General features: G+C 51.1%; 9 protein-coding genes across 9 annotated transcripts; 5 read left to right on the top strand and 4 right to left on the bottom strand.

The window, feature by feature from the left end:
• Positions 1-1074: 1074 nt before the first annotated feature.
• On the bottom strand, positions 1075-2417 carry HMPREF1120_05834 (guanine nucleotide-binding protein alpha-3 subunit; the record flags this gene model as incomplete). Its single annotated transcript, XM_009160023.1, has 6 exons — positions 1075-1174; positions 1230-1468; positions 1522-1651; positions 1704-1832; positions 1888-2233; positions 2288-2417. The coding sequence occupies 6 exons, from the start codon at positions 2415-2417 to the stop codon at positions 1075-1077; spliced, it is 1074 nt and encodes a 357-aa protein (XP_009158271.1).
• A 2231-nt stretch (positions 2418-4648) lies between these two features.
• HMPREF1120_05833 (mitogen-activated protein kinase hog1) lies at positions 4649-7611 on the top strand. The gene is made up of 6 exons (XM_009160022.1): positions 4649-5528; positions 5584-5631; positions 5682-5811; positions 5864-5907; positions 5961-6060; positions 6114-7611. Exons 1-6 carry the CDS (start codon positions 5473-5475, stop codon positions 6843-6845), a joined length of 1110 nt encoding a protein of 369 aa, XP_009158270.1. The 5' UTR covers positions 4649-5472; the 3' UTR covers positions 6846-7611.
• Positions 7612-8733: 1122 nt separating this feature from the next.
• Positions 8734-10113, top strand: HMPREF1120_05832 (uncharacterized protein; the record flags this gene model as incomplete). The annotated part of the gene is made up of 6 exons (XM_009160021.1): positions 8734-8833; positions 8887-8984; positions 9035-9066; positions 9114-9262; positions 9317-9906; positions 9973-10113. 6 exons carry the CDS (start codon positions 8734-8736, stop codon positions 10111-10113), a joined length of 1110 nt encoding a protein of 369 aa, XP_009158269.1.
• Positions 10114-10668: 555 nt separating this feature from the next.
• HMPREF1120_05831 (uncharacterized protein) lies at positions 10669-13521 on the top strand (the record flags this gene model as incomplete). The annotated part of the gene is made up of 1 exon (XM_009160020.1): positions 10669-13521. The coding sequence occupies one exon, from the start codon at positions 10669-10671 to the stop codon at positions 13519-13521; it is 2853 nt and encodes a 950-aa protein (XP_009158268.1).
• A 377-nt stretch (positions 13522-13898) lies between these two features.
• On the bottom strand, positions 13899-14813 carry HMPREF1120_05830 (oxidoreductase CipA-like protein; the record flags this gene model as incomplete). Its single annotated transcript, XM_009160019.1, has 1 exon — positions 13899-14813. One exon carries the CDS (start codon positions 14811-14813, stop codon positions 13899-13901), a length of 915 nt encoding a protein of 304 aa, XP_009158267.1.
• An 832-nt stretch (positions 14814-15645) lies between these two features.
• HMPREF1120_05829 (uncharacterized protein) lies at positions 15646-17702 on the bottom strand (the record flags this gene model as incomplete). The annotated part of the gene is made up of 2 exons (XM_009160018.1): positions 15646-17592; positions 17637-17702. The coding sequence occupies 2 exons, from the start codon at positions 17700-17702 to the stop codon at positions 15646-15648; spliced, it is 2013 nt and encodes a 670-aa protein (XP_009158266.1).
• Positions 17703-17979: 277 nt separating this feature from the next.
• Positions 17980-19837, top strand: HMPREF1120_05828 (uncharacterized protein). Its single transcript, XM_009160017.1, has 2 exons — positions 17980-18628; positions 18684-19837. The coding sequence occupies exons 1-2, from the start codon at positions 18169-18171 to the stop codon at positions 19466-19468; spliced, it is 1245 nt and encodes a 414-aa protein (XP_009158265.1). The 5' UTR covers positions 17980-18168; the 3' UTR covers positions 19469-19837.
• Positions 19635-20547, bottom strand: HMPREF1120_05827 (uncharacterized protein; the record flags this gene model as incomplete). Its single annotated transcript, XM_009160016.1, has 2 exons — positions 19635-20275; positions 20358-20547. The coding sequence occupies 2 exons, from the start codon at positions 20545-20547 to the stop codon at positions 19635-19637; spliced, it is 831 nt and encodes a 276-aa protein (XP_009158264.1).
• Positions 20548-20812: 265 nt separating this feature from the next.
• HMPREF1120_05826 (microsomal epoxide hydrolase) lies at positions 20813-22221 on the top strand. The gene is made up of 2 exons (XM_009160015.1): positions 20813-21164; positions 21405-22221. Exons 1-2 carry the CDS (start codon positions 21099-21101, stop codon positions 22140-22142), a joined length of 804 nt encoding a protein of 267 aa, XP_009158263.1. The 5' UTR covers positions 20813-21098; the 3' UTR covers positions 22143-22221.
• Position 22222: the final 1 nt, after the last annotated feature.

Genomic DNA, 22222 nt, shown 5'->3' with positions numbered 1-22222 from the left:
GACTGTACCTAGCATCCATACCTGTTGTAGGTACCTATTGCTCCTCCTACTACTCCGCCCCTCCCGCCTAAGGTGCCTCCTAACATTATTGTTGCACAATATCCAAAGTGTGCGACTACTAGTAGATAATTATGTCCAAATCTACCGGGGCCAACGTGGTCGGCTCCAGAAGCCATACAAACACCACGCAGTTGTTGCACGTTGATAGTCCACTGGCGTTAGTAGTGATAGTCGCCCTTCGGTTCCTGTTGTCTCCATTATTCTGTCCCGCCCATTCACTCTAGACCAAGTTTTGTGCCTCCAGACCACCATTGCCAAAAACACACCGCCAATTTCACCGGCACCGGCCACTACCTATCTACCTATGGTACCTTCAATTTCTATGCAGCGACCAAAGGGGGCCACCCAGGAATGCGGATTGAGTGTCGACACCGTGATACGAATCATCTCACATGCAATCCACACTCCCTCTGATTTCAAGTGGTGCAGTGTTTGTAGCGGCATGGTGAATACCATCCATAATCAAAGTAATATGCTATTATGAGTACACGGCGATGCTTTGCTCGCTTAGATGTTGTGTCTGTGCCCTCCCATCCATCCTCCATATGCCTCTCGTACTCGACGGGCCGACGCAAGCCGGCCTACTGGCCTGGTGGCCTCCAGTAATCCAGAGAACAATTCAAACAACAGTCGCCCGGGAGAATTGGTCTTCCAATGACAGGCCTCCGACGAGTCGATCCTGTATACTCCTTAACCAACCAAGCCTGTAACAGAAAGAGCCCCCCGATATTCCGTCCGCATCATGCCATAATTCAAGGATATCCTTCGTCACTGTAGTCCCCCTTTCTTGATCCAGCAACACGAAAAGGCGACTTAAAGGGTGAAAAACTTTTGCGGCAACGACGAACCTCAGATAACCTGGCGACAAAACGTGCTGAACGCCGCTGTCGAACGCGAAAGTCAACATAGGTAAGAATTCCTCCCAAATCCACCATGGACGCCCGTCATCGCATGCCAACGCTAGACGCCCGAAAAATGCAGAGCACAAGAGAAATGAATGACTTGTCGTGGCTCTCATAAAATCCCCGAATCCTTCAGAGCATTTTGAAGGATGGTTTCTTTGACCGCGGCAAAGACCAACCGAATATTCGTCGTGTCTGTCGCCTGAGTAAGACTGCGAGCACGTCAGTAAATGCCAGGCCACCAAACACGACACACAGAACACGTACTGAGGATAAAGGTTCAGCTGTGCGCGGTTGACTTGGTTGAACCGCCAAAGCAGATATTTGGCGGCCCTGTTGACATCATTGCCGCCAGAGTAATCAGGGAAATAATTTCCCAACGGCGACCGGCCCAGCTTCTCTTTGAACAAGTCCACCTTGTTGAGGAAGAGAATAATACTTGTCCTCATGAACCATCTGGAGTTCACCACCGAGTCGAAAAGTACCAGGCTTTCCATCATTCGATTCTACCAACCAGTTAACGGGACACTTTCTCAGGCTTCAGGCAGACATATCGTACCTGATTTGACTCTTCCAACAAGACTTGGTCATACTCGCTCAGAGCTACGCAAAAGATGATGGATGTCACGTTCTCGAAACAATGAATCCATTTTTTTCGTTCACTCCGTTGGCCGCCCACGTCGAACATACTGCCCGCTTGTTAGCGATCCACTCTGTGTTGGCATTCCGTCGGTTACTAACTGTATGCTTAATTGGCCCATGGTGAACCTCGTTTCGTAGATGCCGGTAGTCTTTGTACGTGCGCGTAATACATCCGCCTCATTCGGTATGTAGTCAGGGGCAGCGATGCGCCTGACTTCTTCGAAAAAGCTGACATGTGTTAGCGCAAAGGACTGGTGTGTGTAGGACAGCATAGAAATCATACTATGGCGCCGAATCCATCAGGTAGAATTCACTTTGGCGTTCCATTGTCTTCGAAGCTGATTCATCCTTCCAAATGGCTTCGACTGCGTCGGCCACCTTCGGGTCCAGGGGTTTGTCCGGATCCGGGTCCACATTATATTCCATGATGAATTCGACATAATCCTTCACCGTTGGGTCTTCTGGTTCAATTTCGAATTGCTGCATGCCGCCTATGAGGGCCTTCATACAGTCAATCAAGTTCTTGTAGATTGTAAGACGATATAGAGCCCTCTCTTCTTGCGTGTAGCCATTTTGATGGATGATCTTCATCTGCTTCACGATTGTCGACTTCCCACTCTCTCCGGATCCTGCAATCATCAAATCAGTTCTGGGGCGCGTGCAGCCACTGACGTTACACCTACCGAGCAACAAGATCTTGCATTCTCGTCGTAATCTCCGCGAGTCTTCCTCGAGTTTCTTGTCTATGGCCTGGCTCCTCTTCTTCTGCTCGGAGTCCTCGGCCGACGACTCTTTACTTCCACAAGCACCCATAGCGGAGGACTGATGCTAGCTGTAAGGCAGCAACGGCGCTGCAGATGCAGCGCAAAGTGCGGCTGCAGCTGCAAAGGAAGCTGCACGGATATCCTCCTGCGATGCGCAGCCCCGAGGTCTAGGAGGTCGAACAATGCGGCTAGGAAGGGATGGAAAATATAGCGCAGCGTCCTGTGAGGGATTCGGATGATCTGGGGAAGCCTTTTCTTGGATAATGGCGGATGTAGACCGCTGGCTCACATAGAAGTCGACGGTCAACGGGCAACGGTCAACGGCCGAACGCCAGGATGCAGTGGAGCTAGGTCGGGCGCGGAGGGTCGAGAGCCGCTGCGAGCTGCTGGATCAAGGCGGTGATGGCGGAAGAGGTTGAAAGCGAGAGACGTATATAGCTGATAGTACTGCGGTGTCGGGCGCGTAATGTTAGTAGATGACGGAGACACAGACAAGCAGGCACGACGAGTCGAGTTGTTGCAGAGTTGCTTTACCTTAGTTGGGTAGTCGATGATAGTCGTAGCTGACCTCGACAGACGATCGTGGAGTGGCAGTTAGTGGGTGGAGCAGAGTAGCCGAGAAGCGTGAATGCAGCGCTGGGAGGCACCGTGCAGAGTGCTACTAGTAGTAGCCCTGGTACCTATAGTGGTAGTGCTTGCTCCCCATGCCTGCTGGTCAGTCAAATAGCTCGTCCTTACCCTGTCAATACGCGTCCTCGAGCCCTTGAAATGTGCGGCTTTGCTCGTTTCAATCCACGTTATTACTGCTCGCAAACCCTTGGCGCCCTAAGGCACCAACCCAGGTCAACTGCCTACCTAACCTGCCTACCTTGATCTAGGCGTTCAATTGTCCCACGGTCCAGAGACGCTTTGATTCCTACACAAGGATCATACAAACATGTCTCGGTCACTACAAAAACCGGGACCGCGAGGTAAGCGTGGCGGTGTTGCTGATAGGCACCCAGTTCAGCCTCATCGCTCGACAAAATAGCCCGCCGACATACAGCACGCAGCAACAGGAGATTTGTCACTGCAGGTCAGCAAGCGTCTTGATACTGGGATCGTTGCTTCACAGTTGATTTTGACGAACGTAAATATAGAGCAATATAAGATATATACGGCCATAGTTGGTCTGACAAGCAATGGATCCATCCAGGCGAGGACCGTTCACCTCAAGTTCTTGTATATAAAGTCTAGGCCAACACAAGATTGTGCCGTTAGTCGACATGCGTTTGTGTCCGGCTCTCCCCGCAAGAACGCGTCTATCATCGTCTCTTGTTTCGGAATCTCTGAGCTGATTGTCTCACCTTGCAATCTTGCCAGATGTCAGGGGACATTCTGAACTTGTGAACAGTGCTTTTTGTCCCTGCAGAATAAGATATGGGTGGACAGTAGCTGTGTTCAAGAGAACAGCAAGGCCAGATGGACCAGTAGGCTGTGCCGCGGGACATTCTTTCCGATATGCCGTATAGAGTCGGACGTGGTATCTGAGGCGGTGTATGGAGAGGTATCTCCGCAGAAACACACCTGGTCGGCAAGGCTGTTTCGCTGCATCCTAGGCCTACAATCCTACTAGTATCGGTGACCTCGTAGCTGGAGACTTCAATAAATCGATTCGGTCAAGATATTGTTGCTCTGACCGTTGTTATCCGTTGTGATCTCACCCTGCGAAGATATGATGCCACCAATTGACCCCGACAAGTCTTTGTCATCAAGACGATTACTAGCAGCGGCGGCGATTCCAACTTTGCCATAAGCCTGCACATTTTTTATTGTCGGGACCATCCTCAGGCATGCTCAAAATTGGGCAGCTTCCAGACATCTCCCCGAGGGTAGCCGGGTACCGCTAGTGATAAGCACTACCGCTACCTCTAGTACTAGTACGCTGTAGTAGTACGGTGTGGGCGAGTCTTGTGTGTAGGTACCTCGGCCACGGTGAGGTCATCTTTTGGACTTTCGAGCCATCAACAGAAGGATACGTATTCTGCAGGAATCAGAGAAAGCCTGTGATTCAGGAAAGTATGTTGGTACTGAAGCTGCAGAACCCAGATTGTATATGTACCGCCTAGCTTGCATACCTGGGTACAATTTTTAATGCCTCTCCTCATTGATTGCTGCCAGGACTGGTGCTTGGAGACTCGGAAGACAACTCCGGCCCATCGTGAAGTTGTACAATTATCAGGCGCGGCCCTGCGCATGATGAGGCCGAAAACATCGAAAAACGGAGCTCGATGGACGGGGCGGTTACGGGGCCCTGGAGGCTCTGGGCAAAAGAAGCCCCAGTGTGGCTTTCGCCTTCAGCGGTAACCAGTAACTAATAATGCTGCACTGCAGTGACTTTGACCACCCCCGATCACCCTACGATTGAAGTCCCATCAGCGCATCTGTGGCGGAACAACGGTAAAAGTGCATGCTGATCGAGGGGCAAACAGTGGCACTGTACTACTGCCAGTGCCGCCCGGTGTCGATGCTCGCTCCCCAAGCAGCGCTCGCTACTTTGTTCCGTGATCACAGCATCCGCCTTCGCGATCGTACTTCTGGGGCCCGGGAGCAACGTGTGCTAGATCAAACCAGTTTGGCCAAACGTGAATCTCCATCTTAGTAACCAAGGAACAGGGAAAGGTACATTGCAGTATCCCTGCCCCACGCCGACGGCTGAGGGAAAACCTGTTAACAAAATCTATTCCCATCTGCTACTACACTGGGCAGTACCTCAAAGTCAATCCCTCCAGCTCCTGATACTCCTAATCGCTACCCCTGCCCACCGACCGGAAAACTTGACCGCGCCCACTCGACAAGTTTGCGCCTCTGCCTCTGCTGTCGACCTGTCACCTCTCTTACGTTGCCACGATTCAGGACACCTGAAACGGCCTCTGCACGACCAACTCTGCTCCCGTCGTCTCTTTGGGGCCATCTTTCCATCCTTCCCTGACCAGCGTCCATCATTTATCGACTCGGCCGACTCCACGTTGCCTGTCTTTCGACCTGCCCCTTCCTGCGATATCACATCGCTCAGCTGCGCCGCGTAACTCAGTGTCCCAGAATCCAATTGTTTCTTCATCAAGATGGCAGAGTTCGTTCGAGCCCAGATCTTTGGGACGACCTTTGAAATCACCAGCAGGTATGCGCATACACTACTTGAAAAAAAAAAAGAGCTGGGACTGATTTTGAACAAGGTACACCGACCTGCAACCTGTAGGCATGGGAGCGTTTGGGCTGGTCTGGTAAGGAATGGACCTCGAAAGGGGTATATAGTCGCTGACAAGGCGTCCAGCTCTGCAAAGGATCAACTCACGGGTCAATCCGTTGCCGTCAAGAAAATCATGAAGCCATTCTCTACACCTGTCCTTGCGAAGCGCACCTACCGAGAACTGAAGCTCCTGAAGCATCTTCGACATGAAAACGTGAGCCACTATGGGAACAGTGTTATGATAATAGACTGACTGTCCGGTTCAGGTCATCTCGCTCAGCGACATCTTTATTTCCCCCTTGGAAGACATGTGCGCACTCCTGTGGCCTCGACCACTAGACTCTGTTACTAACATTGAGATAGTTACTTTGTCACCGAGCTGTTGGGAACAGATCTCCACCGCCTTCTGACCTCCAGACCATTGGAGAAGCAGTTCATCCAATACTTCCTCTACCAGATTCTGGTTTGTCTCAAACTACCTTTGACCGCTGGATTGCCGCTAACTGTTGCGTGCAGAGAGGATTAAAATACGTTCACTCAGCCGGCGTGGTCCATCGAGATCTGAAACCTAGCAATATTCTGGTCAACGAGAACTGCGATCTGAAAATCTGCGATTTTGGTCTCGCTCGAATTCAGGACCCTCAGATGACCGGTTACGTCTCCACACGGTACTATCGAGCCCCGGAAATCATGCTCACGTGGCAAAAATACGACGTGGAGGTGGACATCTGGAGTGCCGGTTGTATCTTTGCCGAGATGTTGGAAGGAAAGCCACTGTTTCCCGGCAAGGATCACGTCAATCAGTTCTCAATCATCACCGAATTACTGGGAACACCGCCCCAAGACGTGATCGAGACAATCTGCAGTGAGAATACTCTGAGATTTGTTCAATCTCTCCCCAAACGGGAACGACAACCACTGAGCTCCAAATTCAAGAATGCCGACCCTGCCGCGATTGATCTGCTGGAGAAGATGCTGGTCTTTGATCCACGAAAGCGAGTGTCTGCTGCTGAAGGATTGGAGCACGAATACCTCGCCCCATACCATGATCCAACCGACGAGCCGGTAGCCGAAGAAAAGTTCGATTGGTCTTTCAACGATGCCGATTTGCCGGTCGACACCTGGAAGATCATGATGTACTCGGAAATTCTTGACTACCACAACATCGACAACCAGGACAATGATTTGGAGAGCAAAGCATTATCGGTCGAAGAAGCTCAAGCTATCAATGGTCAAGCTGTTCAATAGGTATCCTGACGATGCTCGACAATTGGCTCCACTTCCATTGGACGATCGCAGGGGAGGCATCTGGTGTGCTTCTGGCTTTCAAACCATGCCACTGGTAGAAAAACTACGAGATGCATCGGTTCTTGCAAAATCCATGCTTCGTGGCTTTTCGCCAAGGGAGATCCGTTCTCCCGCGTCTCTGAGTAAGCTGGGGTTGGGAGAAACTTATTGATATCCCATCGACTGCCGGAAAGTGACACGGAGTCTATTCCATGAAGACATACCCATTTTTGGCTATCGAGCATTTTACAAATGAGCAACCAACATGATTGATATTTCTTATGATTGACGCATGGCGAGGGCACGATGAATGGTATACGCTAAGCGGCGACGAAAGGGACTCTGGGCAGTTGGTGGCTTGGAGTGTAGACTACGAAGCCTCCAGGCGATATAGAATTCAATTGCCTTTCGAACTGAACAAGAGCACAGCCCACGCACTGTCGCCCTCAAAACGAGCTTGCAAGCCGATGCCTCGAAATATCCCAAAATAGGCGAGTCTTGCCAGGGATTGCGTCGCCGAGTAGCCGCAAGCCCTGTGTAGAGAAAGGATTGAAGCGGTCCGTATCGGAGACAGAGTTCATGGCTCAAGCTGTATATTTAAAACAGAGCACTATGTTAAGATAAAAATCGAAATATGGTGCTGAACTACTAGTAGGTCTTGCTGTAGTTATTCCATACGGGAAACAGGCGCAGGCAGTAGAAATCTTAGCGAACTTGATGGGTCGAGCCTCGTATTCGCCTCGTGTTTGGTGATCTGTATTTCAATGTCCTTCAAGAAAAAGTGCCCAATTCAACATGGGCGGCATCCTATTCCCGTCATCAAGGTTGTTGATTACTGGGACAAATCAAAGGATAAAGTATCACTGTGCTGGAGACCCAAAAATTAGTATACCAATTTCTATCCTCGTACGACCGATGAAGCAGAGTGTCCTTCCTACGAGGAAATGAGTGCAGAACTGGTTGAAGGGAACGGATGCTGAAGTCGTCACAGACCTACTTACATTCATGAAAAAGAGTATTTCACGTTGCAAACAAGTCCCTGCCTGGACAAGCCTCCTTGTCTGGTTTCCACGCATCGCCAACAATTATTATTGAAAAGGCCTTCCTGCCGCATGATTATGCCAGATCCCAGCACTTCCGCTCGTCCAGCAAAAGGAAAATGGAGAGTATTTTGCAAAAGTCCTCGCTGATCTATATTGGATCAAAATCGAGGCCTACCACTTTATTCAGCAGCGCACTATGCCGGGCTCTGGTGCTCGTCTTGTTGGCAAAGCCGCCAATCAGGGACGATCTTGTGTGATGTGAAGCGAACCGTACTGACCGTAACCTTGTTAACTGTAACAAGGGGGATACGGTAAGATGGATTGGGAGGGGATAAGCAACCCTGGGTGTCGGTGAATGCGGATAAATAATACTGTGAAGATGCATGGGAGGAAATCGATGGCATCCACACAATGCAAGCATTCCTTCCACAGGCCTGTGCCTCGGCTTGAAGGCGTGTCCATCAACAATAGTGGTCTGGTCCACTCCCCCAGCCTTGACCCGCAAGTCGACCTGATGTGGGCGGCTGAGCCATGCATCCCCAGGCTTCAGATAGAGGGGGCATCATTTGCGACCTTCCCCTTCTACACTCCTACGATACTATATCACTACAACCGCCCTAGGACAATTGCCGAATCCTGGACACAGTTGCTGACCGCTGACAGCAGCTGGTTTGACCGATTGCTCTCGACATATATACCAGTGAGCCGCTGGTATCTGCTCACGGTTACTACGTCGCCCTCAAAACGTGCGATAACCTTGTCCTCACTTTGCGACTTCATCGGGTTTCCCATTCAGCGGCATCAGAATGACCACTCCTCCTACTCCCGGCCAAGCGGCATCGACCAGCATCCATCAAATCTCATGGATAGACAAGTTAGATCTCATTCCCGGTCTTCTCTCGATTTGTACGCTCTTCTCGACGGTTGTGATACGTCCCGACTGAACTGACATTTCAAAGTGGGCACCGCCATCTATGCTGCAGTCACAGCCCCCTTTCGAGGAGAGGCCGGAGCATACACTTTCAAACAGCATGTCACTCATGCCATGGTCCGAAAGGTACGTCACAAAGATCGAGAATGCTGCACCGCATGTACTGACAAGCGAAGATGGTTACGAGACTGGACACCCACCAACTCCAGTAAGCTACTCAGGAAACCCTGTCTGGCCGAGACGCTGACAACACAGGTACGTCGGAGAGCCTTTTTCCAAGGTCTACGAGAAATGGTATAGGAGCCAAGGAGGCAAACCCGATATTGTCACTCTGAACTCGGGACGTAAAGCCTTCTGGATGGGCGACCACAAAACTGCCAAATATATTGTGGTATACTATCATGGTATAGTTCCATTCTAGCTCATTTCGGTGGTGATATACTAAATTTAACGCACAGGTGGTGGCTTCTCGCTCGACGGCGATGATACCCATTTCAGGTTTTGGCATTCAGTCCAAAAAGACCTTCAAGACAACAACATTCCTGTGGCCTTTTTATTTCTCGAGTACAGCCTTGTACCGCATGCCACATATCCCACCCAGATCATTGAGGCCATCGAAGCGGTCAACTATGTTACCACGGAGCTCAAACGACCAGCATCTGAGATTCTTCTTGCTGGAGACTCAGCAGGCGGAAACATGTGTCTTGCGGTCCTATCACAGATCATGCATCCCTCGTCCCAGCTTCCGGAAGTCCAACTCGCCGATGGAGATAAACTCAAAGGCCTTGTCCTTGTTGCACCATGGGTCTCCTTCAGGACTGACTGGCCGAGCGTGAAACGCAACGAACCCAAAGATATCGTGTGTGAGTATGGCGGGCGGAAGTGGTCCCGGGATTATCTTGGTGGTAAAGAGACGAGCCCTTTTGCCGAAGCACTTCTCGCTCCAGCCGATTGGTGGAAGGACTCGAAAGTCGAACAGTTACTTGTCGTTGCAGGAGCGGACGAGATATTGATTGATCCTATCAATCAGTGGGTGGACAAATTCAAGGTACGTTCGGACAGTCAGATCAAGACTATTGCGGTAACACACACTCACACGTTGTCCGCAATATAGTCTGTCAATCCCGACACCACAACGTATGTCGTCGGAGCACACGAAGGGCATATTGCCCCTATTTTCAACTTGAGATTCGGCGATACTACTGAAACCGAACAGGGGAAAGCGATCAAGTCGTGGATGAAGGCCAAACTGTGATTTTTTCATTTTCTGGAGGGCAGTTCACTTGAAATGATTCATGATGAATTCACAGATTCCACATTATTCTTACTTTCGAAATTCCCGCGTGAATACCCACGCCCCTTTGTGGCGACTGACGGTCAGTGATTGAACTTGCTAACTACATGGAACAAAATGCATGCTTTAGACTCATACACCGGTTTCCGTGAGATGTCAAACTCGAGGTCTTGCTCTGATCTCTCTGTCTCATGACAGCCTTTGGAGGGTCTTCACTTCTCCCCTGTCACGCGGCATGTCCCAATTTCACTTTCACAGAGGGACTACTGTGTCATAAGTTCAACAGACTGGAGGGGCCGGTCACTTTGAGTGCTATGTCACGATCAAGCCTATCATGACTGTTTTCGAGATGTTCGAGATATTCCAGAACAGACGTTGGAACTGTGGCAACCACCAACCTTTGTCTGACCTCGATAGTCCGCCAACTTGGTACACCGGTTAAATAACAGTTCTATAGATGCTAACCCTTTCAGCCTTGGTATATTCCACAGACTCTAGACCAGAGGCGTGGTGTCAATGAATCTTTTCACGATCCAACAAAATCCCAGCAAGTTCAGCTGGACGTCGTCGGAGGCCACCACTCGTACACCTTCTCATTCATGGAAGTCTTCATCGACAACCCGGCACAGTCCGGCAAGCACATCAGGAACTGAATATAACTCACCAAAATCCAGCCATTCCGTGACAGGATCCCCCAAGCATGACCGACCAGAGGGGTCCTCGTCTGCTGTCTTGAGCCGAACCCAATCCAGCTCAAAATTATCATGGTCGCTCTTGAAAACCAAACTCAGTGACAGCAAACGAACCTTGACCGGTGTGGGTGTGGACAGAAAGCAACATCCGTCGTCATCGAAGTCCGCATATCCCTCGCCGACAAAAACAAGGTTGAAAGTCAGCCCTCCTATACCCATCATACCTGAGAGACCGGAACCGTTATTATTGGACCATCCGCTGCTTGATTTTAGTGAAACTGAAACAGGACAAAGCCACAATGACACTTCTAAGAAGAACATCGTTGACGACACTGCTGAACTTGAAGTGGCAAGGTCCTCTCCTGAGCTTGCGGATCTCGATGCAGATAAACGAGGAAACGAATTTGAAAGGATCCATCGATGTGGATGGACTAGGGTCTTGCCGAAAGAATGGGTTGAAGAAGAATTCAGTGATGATGACAGTAAGGACACGGAACTGACGAGGAGTGTGTATAGTCAGGATAATGGGGAGGAAGAGGGCAGACGGGATGCGAGTCATATAAGATGGCAGAGACAGCTTTCGAAGGACAGCGACAGCAACACCAGGTCTGACGACGCCGGACCCGGGAGACTGAATGACTTGGAGTTGCTTGAAAAAGACTCGAAACCAAATGGGACGATCTCAGCGAGGCATGATGGGACGAGGCTCGAGCCTTTGCGCAAATCTGCACGCAATCCTTTCCGGCGGAAGGCTGTACCGACTACTCGTGCCAGAGCAGATAGGGGAAAGGGAGACTCCCGAGAATTTGAAGCATGTGGGCGCTCTACAAGGGTCAATCGAGTCATCCCTGCGGAGCATGATACTCAGGGTGGTGCGAGTTGGAAACATAACCCATATCAGTCCGTGGAAGGAACCGCAGGATATGTCGGCAGCATCAATAAGCAAGATCAGCGTGGACTCGAGCACACCCACTACCCTCGACATACTCAAGAACCACTCATTCCGCCTCCTCTGAGAATCAAACGCCAACCAATTGCAACAAACGCAGAAAAGAGACCATCAGGCAAGACAGAGGAGAACGTGCCGCGTCTTTCTCCTGTCTATCATCAGGTCACGAGGTCTTCATATACCTCGAGCCGTGATGAAATCGCGAAAGAAGCCTTGCAAAGACCATCACAGGTGCATGTGCACTTTGATGCTTCAAGGCGCGAAGCAAAGCGTGAGGCACCTTATTATCCACAGCCAAGGGTGTCTTCGCTTGTTACTTGCGCGCAATCATCACATTCGTCACAGTCCTCGTGGCCCCCTGTCTTGTTACCGAGTGATTCTGACGGCGGAAGACGTCCAGATCAGCGTAGCAGCAGCACCAGGCGGTATGTCAGGGCTGCGACGAAAGACGGGCGAAATCTTGACTTCGACGATACTCGCCTTCGTGCTTCCTCCCCGGAATGCCACCAACTTACAGAGCCGGCTGCCGCCGTCGGTTCCAACGACGCCAGGCGTGTTATTGAAGAGTTTCGCAGTGATTATTGTCAAAGCCAACCGCGGGACGTCGACTGTCCTGCTGGAAGCAGTCATGGTCGAATCGAACCCCTCAAATACCACCACAACAACCACAGCCATGGCCATGGAGCTGCCGCAAGTTTGGCTTCTAACAATCATGAAGCCGTTGGTGGAGGTGGTGATGATGACAAACATCACCTCGTCACCGATATCGACGACATTCTAGACATGTATCTACCGCTGACCCACCATGAGCATGATGATCGGTATAATCACAGTCATCAGAAGCAGCAGAACCAGAACAAGAATCAGAATCAGATTCTCAAATCCGATCCCGAGCCTCAACCTAAAACCGTGCGACGAGATAAGAGAAATGAACATCATCAGCCACAACTACAGGACATCAAACAAGACGGTGTCCTCGACACCAGTTCTTCTCGGCACACTGGGACTGAGAATATTGAAAGACAAGCCTTGCCCACCGCCCCGGTTCGAGATCAGTGCCTCCAGACTGCGACGAATGCAGGTGCAAGTGCGCCAGACCCTTATCCCCTGTCCCTGCGGTATCGTCCACCACTGGCTCTGTCTAACAACGCCCACGCACGTCCCAAAAGGAAGCAGGTCGCACAGAATCGCAATGATGCTTCTGCTTCGGATTATGTCTCTGCCTCGGATACGGTCTTGGAACCGAAAACTCCAGAGTCAGAGGGAGGTAGATCCGGTGCTCCGACTCGTGGGTCGTCGTCACATTGCGCGTCGGCATCGGCATCGTGGTTATCATCGGCGTCGTCGTCAAAGGTACAGGAAATACCTACACCTACACCTACACCTACACCTACACCTGCACTTTCTGTTTCATCTCATGGCGGCGGCAAACCAGTCTCACGAGGCAGACCGAGGAATGGAACCATGAACAACGGCAATCATAACGACGAGGGCCGATACAGTGATGGGACAGTCGCCTATGCCTGTACTCTTACGCCCTCGGCGAGGTCAGCGAGTGAGGTTGCGACGGAGGCTGGGATTGAACCTTCAGCGGAGGCAGAACATGTTGGCAGATCTATGGCTGTGCATATGAATGTGCCTGCTCCAGTGCCCGGGACAGACGATGCTCCAGCGCGCAAGATGGTCCCAGTTACGGTACTAGACAGGTATGGACGGAGTTGGATTTGATCCTGACTCTGAATCATTATTTGATGTGGCCGAGTGGAACGGAAATTGCTAAATGCGTTAGTCACCGGACGGGCGCAGATCAGCATGGTGCAGATTGGAGGCTCTACGTATGTATATGCGTATGTATATATCCGCCTACTACCTACGATAGAATGACTTGATATGAGACGACGGTTTACCAGTGGTGGCTTATAACAGGCCCCATGTCCTCTTCCGGGTCAATGAACCAGTTGCTGAGGGAGTCTCACATTTCTACCGTGTAGTCCACTACTTGAAGCAGTTCACATATTCAAACTTACTCATCTTTGGGCTTCACAATTCCTCATCACAAGAAAATTGTTCTACCAAAAGACCTCTCATCTCATTCTTCAATTTGCCTACAAGAACCTCTCCACCAACTTCCTGACCTCATCATCACTGTACCCCTTAATCCCCAGCAGGTCATTGTCCAAACTCCCCTCAAAATCGGAACCATACTCAGGATCGAAAATGGCAGAAAGAATGAACCCGACCATAGCGGCACCAATATTACCATCTGAACCTTTTTTCAATTCGTTAAAACTCTCCTCTCTGACCTTGTTAGTATCCTTATGCGTGATGGACCATTCCTTGCCGTCCTTTTCCTTAGCATATTGGATCAATTGATTCTGAGTGACGCGTGCATCCTGGATATATAGGGGCCTGTTTGCAGTTTTGTCAAGGTTGCGAATGACTCCCACCACAGCGTCACCGATAGTGTCGAGAGTCGTGGTGGAAAAATACACGTCTCCACCGTTATAGATGTCCGCGGTGTGTTTGGCCGGGTTGATGATGAACCCGTGCTCGAGACCCCAGTCGAAAAAGGGGCCGTTGATGATCTGAGTATAACTGAAAGAACCTGGGTTGCTTTGGACCTTTGATTTCAAAACGCCCAATGTCTCCACTTTGCCCTTGAACACGGGCAGTTGGGCCGCGTTTGGGTTGACGGTGTTGCTGCCGAATTCGGATGGGATGAATCTGCTCACGCCGGCGGCAACGGCGGCCTCGATGAGTGGTGTTTGTCCACCGACGACGGCTGTGGCTAGGACGGAGACGACTACGTTTATTCCTTGGAGTGCTGAGGTCAAAGATGCCACGTCCGAGTAGTCGACTTCTCGGATGGTGATGGCGGAGTTTTGAGGGAGTTTGGATGTGTTGGAACTGCCTTTCCGTGTGAGGACGGTTACTGGGTAGCCGGCGGAGAGGACTTTGTTGAGGATGGGGAGGCCGAGGTTGCCGGTGGCGCCGGCGATGGCTACTTTGGTAGTTGCCATGACTAGATAAGGTCTCTGTTCCTGAAGATCACGGCTAGGACGGTTGTTTGTGAAGAGGGCTGGAAGTTGTTGGAAAGGGAGTAGGTTGTAGACGAGGTCAATGTAATGTAGTTGTAATGTGGTGGATGTGGGGCCACGAGGCAGGTTGAGGAACTGGTAGTGGACTTGGGGGTGCAAAGCAGACTTGGAGTTGTGGATGAGATTGGTCTCATGGAAGCTATCGCCTTTATAGCTGGTTGACAGAACGAGGACAGAAGCATATAGGTTGCTACCTTTGGTGGAATGCATGATTCGGCTCGATTGCAACATTGACCGACGCAGATGTCGCCATCCTTGCAACACCCTTTGCTATGCCCATTTCGATCGAAGTCAAAACGAGGATTAGGATTCTGCAACGGCCTCCACCAGTGACAACTGTTGATTGCGTGCCTCGATCCTTGCCTCTTCTGAGTGATAGGGTTATGCCCGCAAGGCTCCGGAGAGATCGATGTGATGGAGTTGACTTTGATTAGTCAGAACGCGGAACTTGGGGCACTCGGATCGTGAACTCGGGAGTGGTGGAGTCGTGGATTCGGCACACGAACTGACAAATCCGCAGACAGTGACTTTCCGCCAGCACAAAATCGACGAACCAGGTAAGAGGGGTCGAAGCGAAGATTAGGGGCCCTGACACCATCCAAGTCACTACACCACTCATTGTTGTAACAAAAAGTGAATTGCTAATCACAGATTTTGTGACCAGGGAATATGATGTGCGTTTTGATATGCTGACATGCGTGTAGTCGAATACAATCAAAGGGAGGCCGGGTGGAGGACTGATGTTTAATTTTAATCAAGACGGCACGCCCTCATACTCCCATCCATCATCACCACGTCTTCGCGCCCGGCTGCTTCTTCGGTGTTGATTGCATTTCACGAGCAACGTCAACACTGTCAGCACCAGGACGATCAACGCCGCAATAGTCGGGATGAGGACTTGTCGCTGTTGGTCCTGTTCCTCGTGACCAGCATATGGACAAGTCGCATTCGGGCCATCTGCCGTCCAGCAGTTAACTTGATCTAGAGAGTTGAAATTGATCCACGTGCCCGACAGGATGGAGTCCGCGTCGTCATCACCGGTGCTGGTAACATTTAGGATATGTCGATACAGGTAGGTGTTCTCAAGACCCGTGCGCGGGAGGCCGAACGTTGTGTGCTCCGGACAAGCATCGGATGCTGCACTAAAGGGCACAGTGAATGTAGATAGTCGCCAGGCATAAGGCTCGCTAGCTATACGGCATGCAACGCGGCGCTTCTTCGAACAATCCTCTACCCGCCATCGTCCCAGATACCCACTGGTTGAATCGATCACCGCACATCGGTAATTATCGGCGGAACCGCTGATGTTGACACTCGGCTTGGAAACGTTCAACGGTTCCCCTGATGCCCACCCAAATGTGGCAGACTGAGCAAACTTCTGATATAGATCCAAGTTATGCTGAACCGCTGAATCGCCTACTGTGGCATTCAGGATCGGCGATATGCCACAAAAGGTCAAGTTCTGGGCCAGGTTTGTCAATGTATCAATATTTGTCCCATTGATGGTCGTGGTGGCCCAGGACGAGTTTACCTGTGACACCGTGGTCTCTCCTGGCTGGTAGAGACAGTTTGCTGTCGAATTTCCCGTGCCATTTCCCTCTTTTGTCTCGATGGACCATGCATCAAAGACATTTTGCGAGTCCGAGCTAAAGTTGTAGCCATCCATTTGTGGGTCAACATCGCCCCAACTTACGAGTATTCGCCTGCCGTCTGTAAGAAGAATCCATTCTTCCCCCGGCCATCCGTTTTGAGTGATGGAGCCGTCCCCTTCCGTGGAAGTACTGAAGTAACTCGTGTCTGTCATGCTGGCAAAGTCACCACGCAACCACGACCTATTCAGATCATGTCGGTCTTCCTCTAAAAGACGAGGCGTGAAGAGAGCATCAGGAAATTTGGACTTGAACTGCGACCCAATCAATTCTTCTGTTCGTGGAAGACGCGATTGCATAGGATTCTGCGCGGGATCGAGAGGTGCAGTGAACGGTGCGGCGGCATGGATATTGATTATCAAATAATGTAACCGTGCGGAAATTGTGGTAGACGTCTGGTCGAAATAGTCGTCGTATAAGGACAATATTGAGTCCAGGTTCAGCTCAAGGCTGCACTTGTATGGGCCTAGCTCGAGCAACGTGGTTCCGGAAACACCTGTCGTTGTACTGACCGGAGCGGCCGTCGTGGTAGTACTGCTCGAGGTTGATACCGAGGACGAGCTAGTAGTGGGTTCTGCTGTTAATGAAGTAGCAGCGTCCGAAGACGAACGAGCAGCGGATTCTGTTGTTGATGAAGTAGCACCGTCCGAAGACGAACTAGCAGCGGTTTCTGTTGTCGAGGAAGTAGCATTGTCCGAAGACTGTCGTTTGATGAATTGAGGGTTTGCTAGCAAATCATGGGTCTCGACTTTGGATGAAGGTGTGCTTGTGGCCGTGATGGCGGATAGAGCGGAGACATCAACACTGTAACCGCCCGTGGCATTACCAGCCAAGGGTGGCAGTTGGACAGGGCAAAAGTTGAACTGTCGATTGATGTTGTCCCAATACAGGTCCACGATCAGACGTCGAAACTGACTCGCCAGCAAGTCGGAAATGCATGTCTGAGCCGGGATATCATCATAGACCCCATCGGAGAAACATGCCTTGGTCAGATGCACTCCAGGGCTTGTTATGAAGTTAATGGGAATCCGCGCAGCAGCATCGCGGAGAGACTGTTACAGATTAGCATGGCACGCAACGTGTTAATCATACTTACAAGAAACACTGTATCCCAATGCTTGTCCGGCACGGCTTCAGGATCGGGATTGTATTTAAGCGACATGTGCCGGCGGATGCCTCCCGGTCATTTCGGGAATCGTGTCAGACTAGGACAACGGGTTACTTCAGCAGACTTGAGCAGAGCCAGGCTGTGACGGTGATGACTTGTTTCGATGCAGGCAGTCCTGATATGCAACAGTCCGGGATGAGTGACACAATAGTTGATGGTTCCAGGTTGTTGCAGCTGGCAACTCTGCGCGAGGGACGTTGGATATTGCACCGCCACAGTTTATTGCACGTGATAACACTCGTATGAGGCTGAAGGGCGCCACATTCTCACTCCACGCAATTCACTGGCACATTTTCGGCGTCTCGTCGCAAGCCAAACGTGTCTTCTCCATACAATCAGCACTGCATTACCTCCGGCGTTTTTGTTCGCAACCACCTTTTAATTGAGCTGAGCGCGAGCGGCATTCCTCCTTGAGTCGTCTAACTCCTGTTCTCCGTTTCCCGCTTCACCAAGCGACGCTATGGCATCCCCCGGCCCGCCCCCGGGTGCGCAACCCTTTACGCAGCAACAGATCCAGCAGATGATAGCCATGGAAGCCCAGAAACGCGGCATGACGATCCCCCAGTTCCAGGCATTCCAACGTCAACAGATCGAGCAGGAAGCAGCCAAAGCCGGCATGACCCCTCAGCAATTCATTCAGGCGAAACAAGAGGAGGCCCGACGAGTGTATATGCAACAGCAACAAGCAGCCCAACAACAGCAGCAGCAGCAGCAGCAAGCCCAAGGTCAGGGTCAGGGTCAGGGTCAGCCTCAAGGCCAACAGCGATCTCCACAAAGCACAACCCAAGTCCAACATATTCCCGTCAATTCCAACGTCGAACCTACCCCGGCCGCCCTGGCAGTCGCAAAGTTTCTACGATCCCAAGACCTGAAGACAAGAACATGCATATTTAACGGACAGAGGAAGGAAATGTTCAAAGGTAAGTCAGATGTCGTTGAGTTTGGTAATCTACTCTGCTGACATGATGTACTTAGTAAAACGAGCATTCCGCGCTCTTAACTCGGACGCCTACAAGAAAGCCCAAAAGAAGAACCCGCTACTTCCCAAAGTCGAAAACGACATGGAAGCCCGCGGTGCTCTTCAACTGCTCCCACTATCCATGCTAGCGCTGCGAGTAACTAAGAAAGACCCTCACGAAGGTCACAACCATGCCAAACCGAAGAAAGAGAAGCGGGTAAAGGGCCTCTGGGAAGTCAAGATTGAACAACAGCAGGATTTCGATCCTATGATGCATTATGTCTGGCTGTACGAGGGACCTCAATGGAAGACCAAGATCTGGGCTGGCCTGGTTATGCTTGGTGTCTTCGCTGCGGTTCTTTTCCCTCTGTGGCCTCTTGTTCTGAGACAAGGCGTCTGGTACCTGTCGGTTGGCGCAATGGGGTTGATCGGACTGTTTTTCGCCATGGCCATTTTCCGCCTCATTCTATTCATCTTCACTTTCTTCCTTGTCCCACCTGGTCTTTGGCTGTACCCGAATCTGTTTGAAGATGTGGGGTTCTTCGACAGTTTCCGCCCAGTCTGGGGCTGGCACGAGACCAAGGAGGACATCAAGCGGAAGAAGAAGGAGAAGAAAGCTAGAAAGGCCCAGAAGCGAGCTGCCGCCGCATCGGGTGACTCCACCACCACCGTCCATGAAGCTGTAACGGCCGCCGCCCCGACCAACGGAGCCGTTGTGAGTTCTTCAGTCGAACCTGCTGTCCAATCGACTCCTGCCAAACGTCATGCCGCGCCGACCGTCGAGGAGGTCAATGAGGACTGATTGAGTTGTGTCGGTTGGCATGATGCGAGATGGTGTCCGAGTATGAAGTACTATAGCTGCTCTTTCTGAGCAATCAGAACTGTACCAACATATGGCGGTGTTGCCGTCCAATCGAAAACAAAATAGATGTCTGTCTGTGTGTGTGTGCACACCCCGGGGAAACGGTTCAAGTCAAGTCCATCAGCAGTGCCAGTTTCTGCTGATCTGTTTGTGCGGTTGTCGTTGGCGTTATTGATTGCGACAGATTCGTGTCTGTTCCAGTTGCAGTAGTGTCTCTCCTGTCTAATGTTGTCGCATTCAGGTTCTTCATTTCTCCAACTCGCCCCGTAACTCTGGCGAGCAAGATCCTCATCCGATCCAACTCTTTACCCAATTCGCCATCCCTGGTCACCAGATTCGGCTGGATGTTCGTCTGCGGATCGTCGAGCGGTTCCAACAGCGATTGTAAATGTCGATACCGCGCCAGGTTCTGTCTCAGCGCGTCCCGTTTCCGAGCCATTTCTATCAAATCTTCCCGTAGTGTGGTGTATGCCTCTGCTTCATGACCATGACCGGAATGCGGGTCGTGTTGAGGATGGAGATGGAGATCGGTATACTGTTCAGGTAGCAGACTTTTGATGGTGGTGTGTGACTCTGTCAAGTCGGCGTCTCGGGGGGCCACGACTGTAGTGGCATTTGTGTTTGTATCGGCGTCGTCGCACTCGGCGGAAATGATGTTCCAGTACAGCGTTTCGATCTGCTCGGCCACGTGCCGCTGCGATTGCGCGGAGTAGACCATCCGGTTGTGTTTGCGGATTTCGTCATTGACTGCGGACAGAGAGGGAAGTGGTTAGGTTTGACAGACGTACGGGGAGCTACGCTTCTTGCCTGAAGTGGTTTCGATACACACCTTTCGCCACAATATCTTGTACAGCCTTGTCACTCAAGTGGCCTGGACGTCCGTGGTCACCCTTGGCCGTTTGTACTCTATTGCTCCCATTCCAGTCGGGCGAGGCTTCGAGGGGTGCACAGAGCTGGCGAACTTGAGAGCGGATGAAGGCTGCTTTGATCGCGGTGATGGACTGACCGGGCTCGTCCATGACTGTTGTTCTGAGACTTGAAACCTATGTCCCATGCCCTGCAGTGTGTAGTGTGTACTCAAGTTTGTATACAGCCTTGCTGTCAGAACCGGCTGTTGCATGTGCTCCGACGCGGTAGCGACGCGTTTCAATTGATCAGGCGGAATTCCTGGAGATAAGATAAGACAAGATAAGATAGACGGCTGTTCAGCCGCCGGAAAAAGCGTCCCTTTCGGCTGTGAATCTCCAATCGGAGTCGGCTTGAATCGATCGCCTCGGCTCAAAAGCCAGGGACGCGGAACACAACTTGAAGGAACAACCTCTCGGTTTGGATCAGACACATACAAATCTACTATTTCCCTCCCAGTATCAAAAGCTATTGCATTAGAGGAGCTCGCCATTGCGGTTGACTATTATACCGAAAAAGTATACGCAGGATAAACCCCAGTTCTGACTCGAGTTCCGGCTTCAAGTCTTCGCAGTCTCCATACTACTATATCCGGCCCGCGACAGAGGCCGTTGGTGCTTCGCCGATAGAACATTATTGTCCTAGCCATTTTGGTCCGCCTAGCATGGCTTCGCGACCTCAATCACAACCTCGTCCCAAAGTGCTGATGTTCGATATTGGCGGAGTCTGTGTACGTTTGTCCCCGTTGATTTGCCTTTCTTGCAAGTCCACTTGAACCCCATACTCTGGAAAGAATAGCCTCGAGGGAGACAATGACTCTTATACTTGAGGATCCATATAACCTGAGACTCCTGCTGGTCTCTAAAGGCCCTGTCTTTTCTCTCTCCCAAGAACAATAGCATTCCGCGCAATGCTTCAAGTTACACATATGTCACGAAGAATAAGCCAAACCTAACACTCCCACCATCAGGTCGTCTCACCTTTCCAAGCGATCTTGGACTACGAGATCCAAAACGGCATTCCAAAAGGCTACATCAACTATGCGATCCGAGAGCTAACACCCAACGGGGCATGGCACAAACTGGAGCGCGGGGAGATCCCCAATGACGCCAATTTCATGCGCAACTTCAAATCGGACCTCGAACGGCGCGAGATATGGCTCAAGTTCCACCGGGAGAAACTGAACATCACCGACGCATCAAAAGTGCCTCCTGTTCCCAACATTGACGCCGAAACGCTCTACTGGACCATGATGAGCACGTCGCGCGAACCAGATCCATACATGTATCCGGCGCTGAAGCGGCTGAAGGCGTCGGGCAAATATAAACTGGCGGCGCTGTCAAACACGACGATTTTCCCCGAGGGCCACGAATATAATGTGATTGGGCCGGACGATGTGCGGCATATCTTTGAGATCTTTGTGAGCAGTGCCCATGTAGGCATGAGGAAGCCGAATCGTGATATCTACGAGTATGCGTTGAAGGCGATCCGTGACCGATGGGGCCAGGATATCAAGCCCCAGGATATTGTGTTCCTGGATGATATTGGTGAGAACCTCAAGATGGCTCGGAGTCTGGGGTTGAGGACGATCAGAGTCATTCTCGGGAGAACGAAGGACGCGGTTAAGGAGTTGGAACAGATAACTGGGTTGGAGTTGTTGGAGGAGCCTGCGAAGAAGACGACGGATGGCCCGAAAGCACGGCTATAGATTGGGGACGATATAGTATAGAAAGAAGTCTGAATGTGATGCAAGTTGTTAGATCTTGGTACAGTTGATGGTAGCTCCGC

The sequence above is a fragment of the Exophiala dermatitidis genome, assembly GCF_000230625.1.
Source record: "Exophiala dermatitidis NIH/UT8656 unplaced genomic scaffold supercont1.5, whole genome shotgun sequence".
In the NCBI taxonomy this organism is placed as follows: domain Eukaryota; kingdom Fungi; phylum Ascomycota; class Eurotiomycetes; order Chaetothyriales; family Herpotrichiellaceae; genus Exophiala; species Exophiala dermatitidis.
The sequence above is the reverse complement of the archived record's forward strand: the minus strand, read 5'-3'. Positions and strand labels throughout refer to the sequence as shown.